The sequence below is a fragment of the Monodon monoceros genome, unplaced genomic scaffold (genome assembly GCF_005190385.1).
Source record: "Monodon monoceros isolate NGI ecotype Baffin Bay Population unplaced genomic scaffold, NGI_Narwhal_1 Super_Scaffold_1, whole genome shotgun sequence".
Taxonomy (NCBI): Eukaryota; Metazoa; Chordata; class Mammalia; order Artiodactyla; family Monodontidae; genus Monodon; species Monodon monoceros.
The window spans coordinates 65,239,910-65,257,528 of NW_021703765.1; the positions used below are offsets into that span (position 1 = coordinate 65,239,910).

The window sequence follows — 17,619 nt, forward strand, 5'->3', positions numbered from 1 at the left end:
CAGATTCTTTACCACTGGACCACCAGGGAAGTCCCTGACCTTCAGTTTCTTCATCTATAAAGTAGGGATGGCAGCAGCACCCAAACTCATGCAGAAGACTGTTGGTAGCATTTGGTGAGATGATGTTGGTAAAGTGTTGTCTAGAACCATGTTTGGACTACAGTGAGCATTCAATCAACACAGATTTTACTGAAATAAAAATAGCACAGGCCAAATTACCCTGAGTTATTTCTAAGGAACGTGAGGCTTACTACTAGGGCAGGGTCAATTGAAGGGAGTTACACAGAAGGGAGAGAAGAATTTGATAGAACTTGAAGAGTCTGTTTCATCTGCCATCTGTGTGAACAGCTCTGTGCGAGAAGGAGACACTGAGTGCTTCTTGAGTCAAAGGCCTAGGAAAGTAAATACATTTGAGTGTCTGGAAAAAGGTGGTGTGGGAAAGCCAACCTCAAGATGGGGAAGGAGAGAAGGAAAGCAGAAGAGCAGCTCCATGTGCCATTCTTGCCCTTCTGTCCCTGCCATGCAGAGTAAAGGCAGACCGTAGCCCCAGAGCCTGGTGGCACTTCTCCAGGGTTCACTGGCTTTGAAAGGATGCCTGCCTGCCCAGTCTCCAGACGTTTGCAGACCCTTCCCAAAGACAAACCCTTTCCAACGCCCAGCTCTAAAACTGACCCACCTCTCGAGAGGTGAGGCCAGAGCTTGCCACTGAATTAACCCCATTGTCCTCCCAAGCATCTGTGGGTCCAGATGCCGGTGGTGGTTCCACGGTGGCCTGCGGTGCGGTCTGCCTGCGACTTTGATTCACTCCAGGGACAAAAAAACCAAACAGGCAACGCATGTGATTCCAGGAACTCCTGCCAGACTCATACTCTGTTTTTCCACCATTTCGCTCTCCTCCCCCCGGAGAGGGAGCCTCCTTTGGCATTCTGTACATGAAAAATCAAAACCACCAACAGGGCAGGCACCTGATAAGGAGATAGGCATTGCCCAAGAGTTCCCAGGAAGAGGCGTCTTTGTTCTTGTTTCAAGCCCTTGACACTGCTAACAGCTCTAATTACTGCATTTGCCATGGGATGTAAAATAAAACCGCATTCCAGAAACCATGTATTCTCCCCGGGAGAGACATGCGGGCAGAGGTGCCCAGGGCTGCAGGAATGCGTTCTTTCATTTCTGGTCCCTAGCCTTGGCAGCTATTCTGAGAACTTAACAGTACCTTCTTTATGTGCACAGAGAAGGGCCCTTTCGCACCTGTAAGGATGCATCTCGCTACCTGTATCCACAAATCTGGACTGCATATTTGACTACATTGCGTGCAAAGTGTGCTTCTTAAGAATGTCAGAACCTTCAAAATTCACCCGCGCCATATTGGGGAAAATGAGGGCTTGAGAAGTTCCTGAGGCTGTAAGCACAAGAAAATAGAACTTCTTCCAACATAATTTAATTATAAAAATCTGATGATGTAACACCCACCCACACCCACATCACAAACCAGAGTGACATCACAAATACTAGAGATAATGGTTCAAAACTGCATGAGAGGCAAAATCTAAACAAACAGCAATTTGCCCATACATGACTGAGGCAGAGAAAGACAGGTGATAGAAATATTAAAACAAAACAAAAAACAGAGAAAAAGGAAAAAGAAAATACATATTTCTTCCCCCTACTAAGCTAACTAAAATAAAATTTAAGGCAACCGAAATATGGTAAGGTGATTTTATTTTATTATAGATGACATTTCTTAGAAAGCCAGGTCTCTTTAAGTGTGTGATTCTAATCTATCCAAATTGTTCTCTTGTTCTTGGCTGGTCCCAAGAAATGGAGGCCAGCATCATTTACATTGTGCTTTTGCCTTTTTAGACCCCAGAGTATATTTCCCTGCATAGCAGCTTTTCTTGGCTCATGGCAGTCTGGTTAGAAAGTGATTTCAGGGCTTGGCACGATTTTACCTGCTGTCATTTCTGGGTTGCAGCATAGTTGAGGAGTGGCTACAGCTCCTATAGGAAGTTTGAGCGATCCCATCTCCCATTCCTTTCCTGCCATGGGTTCCCTTAGCTTTCCAGGGGACAGAAATGGTCTTTAATTCCTTATAAATGCTCTCTGACCCTCCCTCCGCTTCCAGCCCAAGCATGCTATGTTCTCTGAGAACCTGACCATCACTGTGACCTTGTGAAGTTCTACTGCTTCCCTACTTGGTACAAAAGGTTTTGGTGAGCAGGAGAGAGGTTGTGCAGAAAGATTTCTAAGAGCTGTGTGGAAGGAATGGTCTATAAAAAGATGTTAATACTTTACCTCCAAAGTAGACCTTCTAGTCTCTGCTTGAGAATTGGCCTTTTTTATTCCTTTTCTCCCCCTTATAATTCTAGCATCCAATCTCTGTGAGATGAGATCCCAGCAACCCCACCTGTGGACTCTGACAGTCTATCTTATGAACACCAGGCTTCAGGACTGCTATGTGGACTCGCCAGCTCTCACCAACATCTGGACAACCAGAAAATCAATGCTCCTGTACCAGGTACCACCTCTTCTTGGGAAGTTGTAAAGAACCCATTAATTGCCAGTTCCTTCTCCCTGGTTAAACTTTTGCTCAGGCGACAACTGAAGGAGAAATGCTGCCCAGTACCACGCAAGTTTGGAGATGCGAAACCCTCAAAGAGATTAAAGCCCAAGGACGATTCAGCAACGAAAGCCGCCCAGCGGGGCAGGATAAGAAACTCCATCAGTTCCAACAGCAAGTGGCCAGTGGGGCAGTGGCCAGGTTCACCCAGGCACAGGAGGCCTGCAGGAGGCGTCAATGAGGTAGGTGATGGCTGGTGGTGGAGAAAATGTGATGGGGTGGGGAGAGGGAAAGGTAAGCTAGGGCTTCATGCCAAGAGAAGGAAACTCTGAAGTTAAAGACAGGATTGTGGGGGGTCAGGATGGAGGTGGGGGCGTGATTTAGTGGAGAGAGGATAGATCTGGGGTCATGCCTATTTCTCCTTTGCTCAGTTTGAGAGGAGGATAAAGTGGCTTTCAGAAGTGGAGACAAAAGAAACTTGACTTGAAGCAAAAATGAGGATGGGAAAGGCTCAGATGCACATGCTTGAACCCCAGAGCTGAGCCACAGACCTGGTCATGAACGTCCGCATGGAGAACTTGGCGTCCAGAGGCCTGATCTGAGTCCAGCTCCGTTAGTCCACGGTGGCCAGCAGAGCTCAGAATGCACCCTGGAGCTAGGTGGTCAGTGTTCAAATCCCAGCTCTGACCGTAATTGAGGGGGACCGTGGGCTCAGTCTCTTTCTACCTTGGTTTTTGTCATCTATAAGATGTGGAGAAACAGCCCTCCCCTCACAGGGTTTCATGAGGATGAAATGAGTTAATGCATGCAAAGGGCTTTTGAGCAGAGCCTGGCACAGAGTAGATGTTTAGGGTCCTGGGTGGCACTCAGTAGGTAACAGCCGTGGTCCACCTTCTGGCTGTGTGGCCTTGGGCAAACCCATTCCAATTTCCTTGCCTTTAAAGCTGTCTCCTGCTGAACTTACAGGGCTGTGGGGAAACGCTCGCAGCAGTATCCCTGAAGGAATTCGGTAAACTAGAACATGCTAGACAAATGTTGGTTGTGGCTGTAACCAAGACTTGGGGACACAAATCCCAGATAATTATCCTAAGCTCCCTTCTCAAGTTTTAGCTTTGACTTCTCTGCTTTCTTCCTGGCTACAGTAAAGAAAGTTCAAAGGAGAAAAAAGTAACACTCTGCCAAGATCTTGAGAGCAGATATGCTGAACATGTGGCTGCCTCCCAAGTGCTACCCCGGGACATTGGGACAGTGTCTTGGAAGGGCCGAGCCTCACCTCACTTCCAGAAACCAGGAAGACACAGCAGCTGTCGGAGGATGCATTAACCATCCATGGCCTCTTGCACAGAGGGCCACCGGGCTCTGCACCACACGGTGGTGGAGCCAATGCTGTGGAATCCTTCGGGGACCCCCGAGAGGTACACTTAGGAGCTGGGCAAGGCCATCAAAACAAAGCCCTGGGAGGCTCTTTGCAGCCAGGCTGCCACCCCTGAAGGTGCTCAGAAGAACCCACTGCCAGGCAGGAAGAGGCCAGAGGTCCACGAGGAGCATGCTCCCAAGAAATGGCCCAAGTCAAAGAGCGAGAAATAGGGACAGTAGCTCACAGGATTAGGGTATTCTCTGCTAGATGTCCGAAGAATAAACACCACTTTGCACCTTCCACGCGATCTCAGAGCACTTTACAGATCAGTGACTGCCCTCCTCGGGAAACAAGACAGATGGGTATGAGATTCACTTTAGACTCGGGGCCCCTCTCCACCTTCATGATTTGGTCATTTCCAGGCTGGATGCTTAAGCTTTTTTCCTACAAGTCCCTTTTCCTTAAAGAGGGGCTGGAGGGCCTCAGTCTTCCAGATAGGAAAAGGCTTAGCAGATGAAGTCGATGGTTATACCCAGTTTACGGTCCCTATGTTCGAAAAGTGGACTGCTGGGATTGACCACCATTCCCCCCCACAGGGCTGAGCAGAAAACCTATCACCACCTCAGGGACATAATCTCAAACACCGTCTCTCAGATACTTGCCCAGACACCACCTGGATCCCCAATAACCTGAACTCTGTGTTAACAGGAGAGGAAATTACACAGATGCTCCCATGAGCGAGCTGATGTTATTAGGCACTGCTTCACGCAGGCCTCTCCTTTGTGGAATCTGTAGACCTTTACCAAATAGAGCAATGACAATATATAACGTACTTGATAAAATTGTATTTTTTTTTACAGTCATTTGTACAATTTGTTACAAAACCATAGAAGACTACAACTTGTTTTAAATCATTTTTGGTCGGCAAATATGTAAAATCTGTGTGCAATTATCATGTATTTACAGGGCCTCATGTTAGTCATTTTCAATGATTATTCCAACGTCACACTCTCAACATAAGACATGGCTTAAGATAAATATATTAGTAAATAAATATTCTGAGAACATATTTCCATAAATGAAATGTGCTGCTATACATATACAGAATATACATAAGTTGTTTTCTAGCCTTTAAAACATTTTTTTTTAATGGTAATGTTGGAGAAGGAGCCCTTAGACCACTTTATTACAAAATCTTTACAGCAAAGTCTTTACAAAATATCTTTTAAGTGCTATGGGAGAAATTTTTAAAAAAACATTTTAAAATAGTGCCTTGTTAGACCAACACAATAGAGTTTATATAAAGAATAGAAAAAGGCAGTTCTGTTTAAAAAATAACACTCTTGATTAGTAATTATTTTTTAGACCTCATTTTAAAAGCATTAGTCCTGCATGAGCTTTGAGTAGGAACTAGCAGCACATAAGGGAGGGTGTGAGTGGTGGACAGCAGTGGTGGACGTGTCATAAGACGGCGTGGGTTAGGGTTAGGGTTAGGGTTAGGGTTAGGGAGAGGCAAAGAGACGGAGAGTTAAGGCCAGCATCCTGGGGCTGTGTCTACTACAAAGAGGTACCTGGTGGACCAGAACTCCCAACCCCCCATTTTTAACTGGTTCTAGCACTCTTCAGTCTACATGGCTGTCCTACACCCAAGGCTGAGCCACGGGACCACACCCAACAGTCACATTCCTGCGTGCGTGTGTGTTTGTGTGCGTGTGTGTGTCTCTCTCAATGGAAGATGTGATGCTCCCAGTTTCCATAGCTATGTAACTCCCACATGCCACTGAGAGGCCACCAAGAAAAGGTACTTGTCATCATTATTGGAGTCTTACGACTTCAAAGAAGACATTTCTTTTGATTTGAATGGCGAGGCGATATAGTTGGTCACCATACTCTGGTGACCCAACACAAATTTAAGACAACGGCTGAGGTTTAAAGCCTGAAAGTTTCACTTTTCTGTTTCTACCACCCTATAAACTATGAAAATTAAATGCGGTTTTTTTGGCCATCTGTAGTTACTGCTCTTTCGAATGAAAACTGGACTCATTTATTTTAATAAGCCCAGTTGAAGCCACATGCTCTCCTCATCTATTTATTGCTTAAGGCTGCTGAGGAGTGGTTTTCCAGCCAGGGCTAAAGAAAGCCACTTTGGGGGTATGATTTCAGACAAGGAAGGTAATATGCACTCAAAGGCATTAAAAACAAACAAACAAACACAAAGCCACAAACGAACAAACAAAATCTCAACAATGAGAAGCTGCTTTTTGTAGTTCATGTTAGAAGCCATACCCCCCACCCCTTCGCTAAAATCACAAGGTGCAAGCTGCTGTCCATACCCCCCACCCCTTCGCTAAAATCACAAGGTGCAAGCTGCTGTCCATACCCCCCACCCCTTCGCTAAAATCACAAGGTGCAAGCTGCTCTCCACAGCAGCTGCTACTCCTGGCCCTAGGAATACAGGCGGCCCAGGTCACGTGTCACACCCTCGCCAGCAGGTGTGCTGGGCACAGGCGGTGCTGGGGGTGTGGGGGGGGGCAGCCCCCAAGGGACTGCACCTCAGAGGCTGGATGACAAATCTCACCACAGCGAGCTCCTTAATGGCAAACGGCTCAATCGTTTGATGCTGGAATTTCTTTCTGACAAATCCTGGCTGGAAGTAAGTAAATTTCCTCATCACAGGCTGGGGTTTTTAAGAAAAAGGGATTCAGTAAGATTCTCATTCAAAACGTTGTGATGTGGACCCTGGGCTGACCTTCCCTGGGCCTGACTGGAGAAGAGCCGTCACAGTCCCCCGGCAGCCCAGGGTGGGTCTCTGCTTCCCCACCTACAGGGGGCCAGGACTCAAGGTTCCTATTCAGCAAATGAGCATTTCAGATGACAACAAACACCTGCTGAATAAATGAATAAACAGAAGTGACCAGAAGAGTTAGCGAACACAAGAGCTAATGTGATGAGTTTCTTCTAAAAAATTTTTTAATAACAAGAAATACATTGGACAAAAAGGATAACGATCCCTGATCTGAAATAGCTTTAAATAGATTCTCCCTTTTAAAATGGAAACTTTTAAAAAATGGTTTGGGTTTTTAAACTCTTCTTCCCTCTTAAAACAACAACAGCAACAACAAACAACAAAAGGTTGGAACAATATATAAAAACCTACCCTTTGGGTCTAAACTATCTGATAGTCTCTTTCACTCTGTCTCATGGAGAATCAATACAGAATAGTGCATTAGGTAGAAAGGAGAGTAGACATTTGCAGGCGAGATGAGCAATTTCAGCCACGAGGCAGAGGGCTGAACAACCCTGAAGCAACGGGATGGGAAAAGTTGTCATTCAAAGGGAGCTCAGACCCTATCGGGTCCCGGCGACGCGCACCCAGGAAGGCAGCCCAACGCCGGAAGCAGCCGGGGTGTGTGTGGCCGGGCGCACACGGACGCATGCGCACAGGCCCGCTCCGGGACGCCCTCCATCCCACCTCTCCCCCAGCTGGGGCAGACACCAAGGCTGCAAAACCACGTACATTCCTCCTGGGTGTCTCTCCCCACACACCCCGTCGAGCCATCTCTGAAGCCAGTGGCAGGAAGCCCAAAATCAGGACTGTAAACTCTGTCCTAGTTAGGACGATGACCAGAGGGGACAGACTGAGGACACTACGCAGAATCGTCCCTGTCACCCTGGGGCTTACGTAGCAATGGCTTGTCCCGGCTCCGCAGTGCTGCAGACCTTCCACCCGACCCCAAGCTGTTTCCATCAGCTGCCTGAAGGTGCAGGCTGGAGAGGCATGGCTTCCGAGAAGGCCTGACATTTTGTACGTTGGGATTTGCCACGAGAAAGTAAGAGGCAGCATTGCATTGTTCCTCAGAGTTTGTACCCATATCAACTAGCTTTACTTCAAGTTTCTGGTTCATTTTCTAAGGCAGGTGTAGCCCTGAGCTTTTCAAAGGCCTGAGCTCCCTCCAGGGAGACAACAGTATCTACACATGTGGTTCAATTACTGCAGCAGTGATTTTTTTTTTCAGCAAAAGTTGGCGGTTAGGGTTCTTTAAAATATATATTTAAATAACTTTTTACATTTACATATAATATCTTAAAAAACAAAGCAGAGAAGTCAATCCCACACACCTCGAACCCCAAGCACACACACTTTACAAAACAGAAGAGTAACATGTTATCAAGAGGCAAAAGACTAAGAGAATTTTGTCTGTTGGTTTGTTAATTGGGAGGAGGGGGTTGCCACACGTGGCTCACATTTTGGGTTGAGGAGGGCTCTCTTTATTACCACTTTTGTGTTTGTCAAAGCTAAAAAAATCTTTTTTTTTCTTTTTTTTTCTGTAGGAAGTCAGAGTTTGGAATCTCCGTACAGTTCCCATTTCCACGGAAGGGTTCCATCTGAGCTCAGGCTCCAGGGCCTCCACTGTCGGCCAGGCGAGATCTTGGTCCTGGGAGAGAAAGAACAATCGTCAGGGGAGGGGGCCGGGCCCGCAGGCTTTGGGCACCACATGCAGGGACGAGGCAAGGGACCTGGGGGCCCATCCCAGCGTGTGGTGGGCTCTCAGAAGTGACAACTCTGGATGCTGGATGGACTGTGTATATGGTAAAGGGCTGAAGTGGAGCCCCCTTTCTGAGGGCATGGGGGCCTTCTAGGGAGCCGGCCTCCCACATCGGGCTGTGCAGAGCCTTCTGGAAACCCTTAGGCAGCATGAAAACACAATGTACAAAAGATGTGCCTTGGGCCCTGTTGCAGGCACTGGGAAGACCCCCATTGCGGAGCTCCCACACCTCACAACAAAGTAATTTCAGATTGTGAAAACCTGGAAAGTAAACAGAGGGTGTGAGAGTGAGCTCGGAGGGGGCTGGAGGCCGGCTCTTAACCCAAGATCTGCAGGAGAGAAGCGGTAGAGAGGCCTGGAGGCTGGAATGAACCTGGCACGTTGGAGGAACAGGACGGGGGCAAGGCGGCTGACATCATGAAGAAGGAGGGATGCGGGAGGAGGTTGGGCGGGTGGGGGGTGGGGCGGCAGGGCCTGATCATACAGACCTGGGTGAGGGGTTTACATTTCTAAAATTTGGAAGGTAATGGCAAGTCAGTGAAGAGTTTTCTGGTATAAAGACAGACTTATGTTTTAAAAAAGACGACTCTGGCACCCACGTGGAACAGAAGGCAAGACTGGCCACAGGAGACCAGTCAGAAGGCTACTGCCCTCATCCTAGAGAGAGGAAATAGGCCCGGCTGCGGACAGCAGGCAGGGAGCAGAGCAGATCCATGTGGGGTTTACTTTGGAGTTGGAATTGTCCCAGTGCTATTCAAAGGTGCTAGACTGCACACTGTTCACTACTGAAGACAAAAGGTTTGGCAACTTTATCACAATTTGATGATGTCTGCTGAATCTAATAATAAAAAATCTGGACTTGGGTTTTGCATGTCTTTTGCTAAGTTTCATTTTTCTGGGGATTCAATTTTCTGGACCAGGGGAAAACCAGCACATGTGGTTCTCACAGACAGGCTGAGAAGCCCAGGACCCTGATGCGTGAGGGGCAGGGCAGGCTCAGGGCTGGGGCCTGGGCTTCTGGCCTGAGCATCTGGGTAGGGAGCCTTGGAGAAGGGGATGCAGAGGGAGGAACTCGAGACACTGCTGTGGCAGGATCAAGCGGGATGCTTCTGCAGCATCTGGGGGAGAGAGCTCATGGAAGCAGAGGGCCAGCAGGTCTGGAGCCCAGAGGAAGGGCTGGATTGGGGAGTAACACTTGAAAATCATCAGGTACGGATGGTGTTTAAAGCCAAGGGCACCAAGAAAGTCACTCAGAAAGTGACTGTGTGGAGAGAAGACCCAGATCCTGGCCTACCGTCACCGCCCGCTCTCACCTGCAGCCTCGGTGGCTGTGGCGCTGGAGTCCTGAGTGTCCTGGGGGGCACTGGGGGAGCTGGCCCCAGGGGCCCCCACATCCTCTGGAGGGCAGGGAGGTGACAGCGGTGCCCTGGCCGGGCAGCATGGAACCCACTCTTCTTGCTGGGCTGCTCCCAAGCCTCTGTGGGGCCACAGGGCATCCGGACCTGGCAGCGTCCCACCCCAGGGGCTAAGGCCCCGGGTCCCTTGGCATTCGGAGGGCAAGCCCAAGTCACAGTCCACATCCTCCGGAATGATGGGGATGCGCTGGGTCAGGTCCCGGGCCCCGGGGTGGCAGCTGGGCGGGAGCTCCTGGGCCAGCGTGTACTGCACACGTACCGAGCAGTCCTCGGTGTAGCGGCCGCCACCCCCGCCCCCGCCCCCGCCATGGGCCACCTGCTTCTCTTCATAGAAGCAGCAGGGCAGGCCCTCATACTTCACCCCATCTGTCCTGGGCAAGTGGTCCGGGTGAAGGCCATAGGGGCCCTGGGAGCTCCCCGGCTGTGACTCCCCACCCTGGGGGCCGCAGCCCTCACAGGGCGGGGGGCCCAGGAACAAGATGCCGCCCCCGGCCGCTCCCGCTCCGGGGTCTGGGGCGGGGGTCTGGGGCTCACAGCAGCAGGCACACACCGGCCCCTCCCGGGCCCCCTTCCAGGTCCTCCTGAGGTCCGGGGCGGCCCCTGGAGAGGCCTCGAGCCCCCCTTCTGAGGTAGAGCTGTTGGGCCCCCGGGGCTCCAGGGAGGAGCTACTGCTGTAGTTCATCTCCAGGCTGCAGGTGGACAACTGGTCCCCCGAGGGAGAGGCGGGCCCGGGCCAGGGCTCTCCCCGCCCCGCACCTGGGCCTCGGGCCGCAGCCAGGAGCTCCTCGGGGGGCGGGGACCCCTCGAGGCGCACCACGGGCCCCCGACCTGAGCCCCCCATGTCTCCGGCGCGACAGGGGCTGCGGCTGCGGTAGACGAAGGGGTCGTAGTCGCTGCTGAGAGAGCTGCGGAAGGTGGAGCAGCTCCCGTACACGCCCTGGTTGCTGACCTCCGTGCAGTCCACCACCGAGTCGCTGGAGGAGCAGCGGCACTGGCCCGAGCTGCCGCTGCTGCTGCTGCTGTCGCTGCCCGGGCCGTCGGCCAGGTAGCCGCTGCACACCGAGCGGTGGCCGTGGTAGCAGCTGAAGCTGGACGCGCTGCCGCTCTCCAGGTGCGAGGCCGGGGCCGCGTGCACGGCGGGGGCGAAGAGCAGGCCGCTGCTGCCGCCGCCGCCGCCGCCGCCGCCGCCCAGGGGGAAGGCCCGAGCCGGGCCCCCGGGGGTGAGGCCGGGAGGGGGCTGCCCCTCCTGCTCGGGGTAGCTGAGGCCCCGGAAGTAGTAGTGCTGGTACATGGTCTCGTACTGGGAGAAGCAAGCTGCCTTGGAGAAGCTGCGGCCGCCGAACTTGGGCCTGCGGAAGGGGGGGGCCGGCGAGTAGGGCCGGTGCTCCAGGCCGCAGCGGTGAGGGGCCAGGCTGTGGTCCAGATGGAGGGGCGGGTAGCCGCGGATGTAGGCGGGGGTCTGCGGCGGGAAGAGGCCCTGCTCCCCGCGCCGGTCCACGGTCAGCAGCGTGACAGGGTTCCCGTGGGCGTCCATGCTCGTCCTCGTGGGGTAGGCAGGGATGGCGCTGGCCCTGTGTACGCGGCCGGGGTAGTGCACCGGCAAGACCACCCTCTGCTGCCGGCCGCGCGCCAGGCTGCCGCTCTCCAAGCACACGGCGCTCGGGTTTCCCTTTTGCTCTGGGGAGAGGCGGAGGAAACGCGGTCAGGGGGGCGAGCACGCTGGCGCCAAGGGCTCGAGGGGCGGGTGCGGGCACAGACTGAGGCGGCCGGCGCCAAGGTGCCCAGTCTCACGACCATGGCCCATTCTAAGCTGTCGCCAAACCCGGCCACGCGGGTAGAGGCCTCCTGCTTCTCCACTCGAAAGGTGGTCACTCCTGTCAGGGTCCATCTCCCACCTCCCAGCTGCTCTGCACGGCGTAAGGCTCGAGAGAGCAACAGGGACACGGAGGGGAAAGGCATTTTCCCTCTTGGGAGAACAGCTATACCTGGAGGGCACCCTGCCTTCCGGGCCCTCATCCACCACCACAGGGAGGCAGCAGCAGCATCACAACCCCGAGGTACCAGGCACAGCAAGCGTCACCACTGTCATCCCGCTGAAGAGATTGTGGGCCCAGGGCCTGCAGAGGCCGGGTGCCTGGCCCAAGGTCAGGAAGCCAGTTCACGTCAAAGCCAGAACCCAAACTCAGGGTGATTCTTCAGAGGCCTCCAAACCCCAAGCCCCCACGCCTCCAAGTCCAGGTGGCAATGCTGCGGTGGTTTGCTCGCTCCCCAGCACGTGTCCTGCTCCTGCTAGGTACTCGGTAAAGACAGTGACACTCCAGCAACAACAGAGGCAGCGGAGAATTACCTATGATGTTGTGTCGACAGTGGGGGCAGGTGTGGTGCTGCAGCAGCCACGGGTCCACGCACTTCCTGTGAAAGCGGTGAGTACAGGGGATGACCCGCAGCTCCTGGGAGGGAGAGAGGACACACAGCCTGAAGGAAGGGCACAGGCAGAGGGCGGTGCTGTCTTCAGCTCTGCAGTGTTTCTTCCCGTGGAGCCCGGAGTGGACCAAGGAGCCCAGTTCACTGTGGCAGTGCCCAGAGGCTCCCCCTCCCCACCTCTAGCTACAAGTGGGCTCCGTTCCCTGGAGTCAGGGCCCACACATGGGTTCTAGCGAGAAAGACATGGACCATCAGCCAGTTCCAACCACGGTGCTTGGTGTTGAGGGAGGAAGCCAGCTCCCTTCTTGTGAGGAGGGCACTCACACCCACGCCACACACAAGGGACCGCCAGAGCTGTATGCTAGTGCAAATGGTGAGCCTGAGGGTATGGAAAGGTGGCTAGATACACCCCAAAACCTTCTGCACTTCTGGGATGGTGGCTGGCTCCAGATACCCAAAATGGGGTGGGTAGAAAGGAAGATGCCCAGGACTCATGATTGACAGGTGGGGCAGCAAGGGGGCAAAGTCCTCCCGTCCTCCCATTCACTGGACCCTCAGCACTCACCTGGGGGCACACAGTTAATAACAAAGCACCCAACGTGGAGAGGAGGTAATGGGGTTCTGAGGCAGGGGGAACCACCTCTAAAGTTCCTGAGCCCAAAGCACCCTCCAAACTTGCTAGTTTTACTTTGATTTTCCATTCTCTGACCAGCTCAGTGCAGTAACATTCAAACTAACACCTAAGGCTGTGCCTGACCGTGGCAAGAGTCCTACCTGGATTTTCTCGTGTAACCTTTGTGATCACCTGGAGTACAGGTCAGTCTCGGGCCCATATCACAAGCATAGGCACAGAGAATAAAGTCACTTGCCCAAGATCACAAAGCTAGAACCTTCCTGGGCCCAAATGAGAACTCAGGCAGTCTGCAGGTAGAGACCATGCGAGACTATTCATCTGGAGGCCTCTGCAAAACCTCTTTTTTCATCCAACAGTCTACACAGCAGCGGGACACTTTCATCAAATGCCTGCAACTAATTCTGAAGTGGTTTGCTCCCCACCCCCCAAAATGTGTGTGTATATGCACGCCTCTATCCAGAAGGAGATGAAGCAAATGTGGCAAAATGTTAACAATGGGTGATTCTAGATGAATGATCCAGCATTCATTGTCTGATTCTTGCAACTTTTCTGAAAGTTTTAAATTTTCAGAAAAAAGGTAGAAGGAAAAAGGGGACATCACATCCCTTGTCTCTCTCTTTTTTTTTTTTTTTTTTTTGCGGTACGCGGGCCTCTCACTGTTGTGGCCTCTCCCGTTGCGGAGCACAGGCTCCAGACGCGCAGGCTCAGCGGCCATGGCTCACGGGCCCAGCCGCTCCGCGGCATGTGGGATCTTCCCGGACCGGGTCACGAACCTGCGTCCCCTGCATCGGCAGATGGACTCTCAACCACTGTGTCACCAGGGAAGCCCCCCTTGTCTCTTTATAAGTAAAAACGTAAACGTTCCATACAGCTTTGTAAGAGAGGTTTGTATCAAGTCAAGCGCCAGAGTTTTCAGAAGAGCAATTCTGAAATTAAGTGTAAATGTTCTTACAACTAGACGTTTTCTGGCCCATTATATATTTCTGATCAACTTCCGAAATCACCTATGTTCAGCTCGGTCCCCTGGAGAGAGTGTCTGTGTATGTGGCCACCTGCTTCCGGGGGGCGGGGGGGAAGAGCAGTTTGAAGGTCTCAGGACGTCCCCTGGAGACCTAGGCAGCTCGGCCCTTCCCCTGTGGGAAAAGCCCTTCCCCTTCCATCTGCGGGCCTGTCTACCTCATCCCCACCAGGACTGGCCCCGCCTCTGCCGTTACCTCTCCATCGATGTACTTCTCCAGGCAGATGGCACAGTCAGACGTGGAGCTGCTGCTGAGCGTGTCCAGGGCCCCGCAGCTCCCCTCCCGGCGCCCCTTGCTCTTGGAGTTGAACTTCCTGGTTTCCATCTTCTCCAGGGCCTGCACGGCCAGTCTGTTCATGGAATTCTGCACAGCAGAATGTGGTCCATGTTAGGGTGTGGGACATGTTAACAGCACTAGTCACCCCTGGGGCCATGGTCGGCCAAACACTAGTCTCCATCAGGCCAGGACAGACTCCTGAGAAATCACTAAAGATTCAGAGGCCACGGCACAAGAGCACAGATCTTCTAGACTCCCAAGTGTCCACCAAATCGGTCTAAGCAGCAGTACCAGCAGAGGTCTACTCTAATTATTTGGCCAACTCTGCTCTGTGCTAAGGGTTCCTCCCTTCATTGGAGAACATTCTGAGGGCAAGTGAGACCATGCACTGGGGCGCCCAGCACTTGGCAAGCCAGGCACGCTCGACAAACATCAGCAGCTGCTCCGTCGGTGATGGCCCCCGTCCTCGAGAGAACTCAGCGCCCGGTCCACCGTCTCTCGCTGTGGACATCACACTGCGGCACCTCTGAGAGTCTAGATTCCCGAGTATCCTCCCGCTGCCCTCCATCCCCAAATCCTTCCTTCCTGCAAGCACATCGCCTGGAGAGCTTGGTAGATGCAGAGTCGGATGAAGCAGGTCTGAGGTGGGGCCTGAGATTCTCAGTTTCTGCCAAGCTCCCAGGTGATGCTGATGCTGCTGGTCCCCAGATCATATTTGAGGAGCAGGGCTCTAGCGGTCCAGGTTGACATTTAAACATTTCTTTGGAAAAACCCCCGGCTGGAAACGGCCCCAGGGCTCGGCCTTTGTAGGACTGGCCCTTTCGGAACAGAGACGACACAGTGCTATAAGCTTTGCTCTGGCTTTTCTCAATCTTTGTTGGTTCTAGGCCACTGGGGACAGGCTGCAGGGCTCAGGACCCGGTCTGCGCCGGCAAAGGGGCAGCAGGGATGAACGCTCACAGGCTGCTCTGCGTTACCTGACTGCGTCGCTGCTTCAGCTTGATTTTGACAAGGAGGATGAGGCAGACCAAGGAGACCACGACAAAGAAGGCCAGGAAGATCCCCATATCAAAGTATTCCGTGGGTTGCTGGAACAGAACACGGACACAGTGAGTCACAGGGGATTGGCACACGGGCTGGGTCAGCCCTGGTCGGGAGAAGGATGGGGCCACCGGGCTGCATTTCCCCTCCTTTGCAGGGCACATGTGGGGTTCTGCTAAGACACACACAGTGTGCTATCCAGGCCCAGGTAGTGCCCCGCAGCGTGGCCCGGGGAGGCCACAGCGGTCTCAGCCAGGCCTCCTAACAGCCAGGAGAACTCTGTTCACAGAGCCTTGCTCCCTGCAGAATAGCGCAAAGTTCGCCGTAACCGGTAGGAGAGGCCCTTCCAAATAAACACGAATATCACATTTATGGGACAAAAGAGTGAGTGTCATGTTTTGAGGAAACCGTGATTACTAACCATATAATTAATGGTTTACAACAACTCAGAAAATTGTATGCTGCCTCCACAAATATCAGCTTCCACTACAATGAGCCATATTCACCAAAGCGCCCTTTTTTCCTTTAAAAAGCAGCCAGCAAGTCAGTTCTTTTGCAAACTCCCTCTAGTTTTAGTTCTTACCTTTTCCTCATGGCACACTGCCTCCTAAAACCTTAAAGTTACCTCATCTGGGACGTGTTTAGCCAACAGGAATGGAGTTTTGCTAATTGAATGCTATGGGTATCCGGATATTTTGTGCAAAAGACCCATCCTCTACGTGAATATTCCAATATTCGTGAGGAGGAAATAAACCATCTGTGGGGCACCTGTCCTAGGTTCCTAGAATCTTCAGTCTGAGGTTGGGCAAAAGATGCCAGCAGTGTCCCTTTAGTACACCTAAGAGAAGCCTAAAAAATGAAGCTATTCATTAACCACCTGGAAGTCGTGAACCCCAATCCCTGTTGAAAGCTTACTTTTCCAGAATCAAATACAAGTTAGGGGGTTTCAGTAATGCATTTGCCCCATAGGAAGAAGGAAGCACAGGCTTTATCCTCTAGTCTAGGCCAGACGGAAGGAGGGAGATAGAGGAAGCTGAGTGCAGGGTGTCCTTCCCTTCAATGCTCCTCAGTTAGCCTTTCACAGGGAGATGGGACAGAAGAGAAAAAAGGATAGGAGGTTACCCAGAGGGGATGCCAGGTGGAAGAGACATTTGGTCACAAATCACCTATCTCTGGAAGGACTTTTCAAATCCCCTCTAGAGAAGCCGGGTGAAATTTCTCCCTGGCCTCCAGCCTTAAGTTTGATCTAAACCTGCAGGAACCTGGGGCCCATCAGCATTGTAGACAGAAAGAAGGTAGGAGCAAAAGGCCAAAGCCCAAAGGGGATTAAGGCACAGGCGGCAGCAGGGAAGGTGGCGGCATGGCCAGCGGAGGCTCACTCGAGGAGGACGGTGCTGGATCCTTGCTCGAGCCACTTTCTGCTTGTTGACAATGTTCATCAGCTTGATGGCGTCTGCGCCCTTCACGTACACCACTGGCCTCTTGAGTGGGTCTTCTGACCCCTGGTTTAGCTGAGGAAGGAGAGGAGGTCCTGGTTAGAAGACGTAATTACTTCAAGAAGCAGGAGAGAGAAAGAAAGGCTGGAGGAAAAGAACACGAAATACCCTTTAGGAAATCCTCAAACTCCTCAAGCATCATAGGCTTGGAGCTCCCAGAAGGACGAGGCTAGGATGATGCCCCTTTTAGGAGGGAGCGGGACCCCAGAAGGGCCTTTGAAAATGCCTCGCCAACCCTCAACTTCTTGGCTCTTACCCCTCTTGATACACTTGCCTTGGAGTATGATGTGCAAACATGGATAACTAACAAGGGCAGACAAGTGCAAGGGCCCTGAGGATGAGGGTGACACGACCGTGAGAAGCCAGGCTAAGAAAAGGAGGTGCTTCTCTCAGGGACACTGCAGCATTGGCCTGGCCCGAGGAGCTTACCTGGTCGATAGCTTCTGGGTTTTCAGACACATCGAAGATGACTGCAGTGGCTCCCCGCTGCACGGCTCGCTTGGCCTGGCAGAGTGAAAAAGAGCAGGTTGGCACCCTGGTCCTTACCTTTCTGAAGCTGGCCTTGGAAATCAGACCTGTATTCGAATGCAGAATCTGACAGTCACCAACTAATGTGACTGGGTGAGTTACTAACTTTCCTAAGCCTCAACTTGCCCATCTGTTTAAAAAAAGGGGGGGTGGGGAGTGGGCAACAGCACCTTGTACAGTTATCCTGGGAACCAAATGAGTTAGAAATGGTGAAAATAAATAGCTGGGTACTCGATTAACCTTTGTCTCCCTATCCAGCCTAAACCTTAAAATCAAACTACAAACCAACAACCTGCCCAGTCAGCATAAAGGTATTGGTTTCAGT

At 52.3% G+C, this 17,619-nt stretch overlaps 2 protein-coding genes across 3 annotated transcripts in view; one reads left to right on the forward strand and one right to left on the reverse strand.

Moving 5' to 3' along the window:
• Window positions 1-67: 67 nt before the first annotated feature.
• On the forward strand, window positions 68-4,144 carry CUNH22orf31 (chromosome unknown C22orf31 homolog). The gene is given in 8 exon segments (XM_029218339.1): window positions 68-100; window positions 2,367-2,427; window positions 2,430-2,483; window positions 2,486-2,799; window positions 3,502-3,566; window positions 3,700-3,823; window positions 3,826-3,894; window positions 3,896-4,144. Coding segments are annotated over 8 exon segments (969 nt in total).
• A 2,168-nt stretch (window positions 4,145-6,312) lies between these two features.
• ZNRF3 (zinc and ring finger 3) overlaps window positions 6,313-17,619 on the reverse strand; it is a 145,323-nt gene continuing 134,016 nt past the window's right edge. For both annotated transcript variants that reach the window (XM_029221793.1, XM_029221786.1), the window contains exons 3-9: window positions 17,196-17,270; window positions 16,650-16,781; window positions 15,207-15,317; window positions 14,149-14,316; window positions 12,224-12,326; window positions 9,775-11,553; window positions 6,313-8,350 (exon numbers count right to left, since the gene is read on the reverse strand). In XM_029221793.1, the coding sequence (XP_029077626.1) occupies window positions 8,307-8,350; window positions 9,775-11,553; window positions 12,224-12,326; window positions 14,149-14,316; window positions 15,207-15,317; window positions 16,650-16,781; window positions 17,196-17,270 (2,412 nt within the window). In that variant the 3' untranslated portion in view covers window positions 6,313-8,306. The remainder of the gene's footprint in view (window positions 8,351-9,774; window positions 11,554-12,223; window positions 12,327-14,148; window positions 14,317-15,206; window positions 15,318-16,649; window positions 16,782-17,195; window positions 17,271-17,619) is intronic.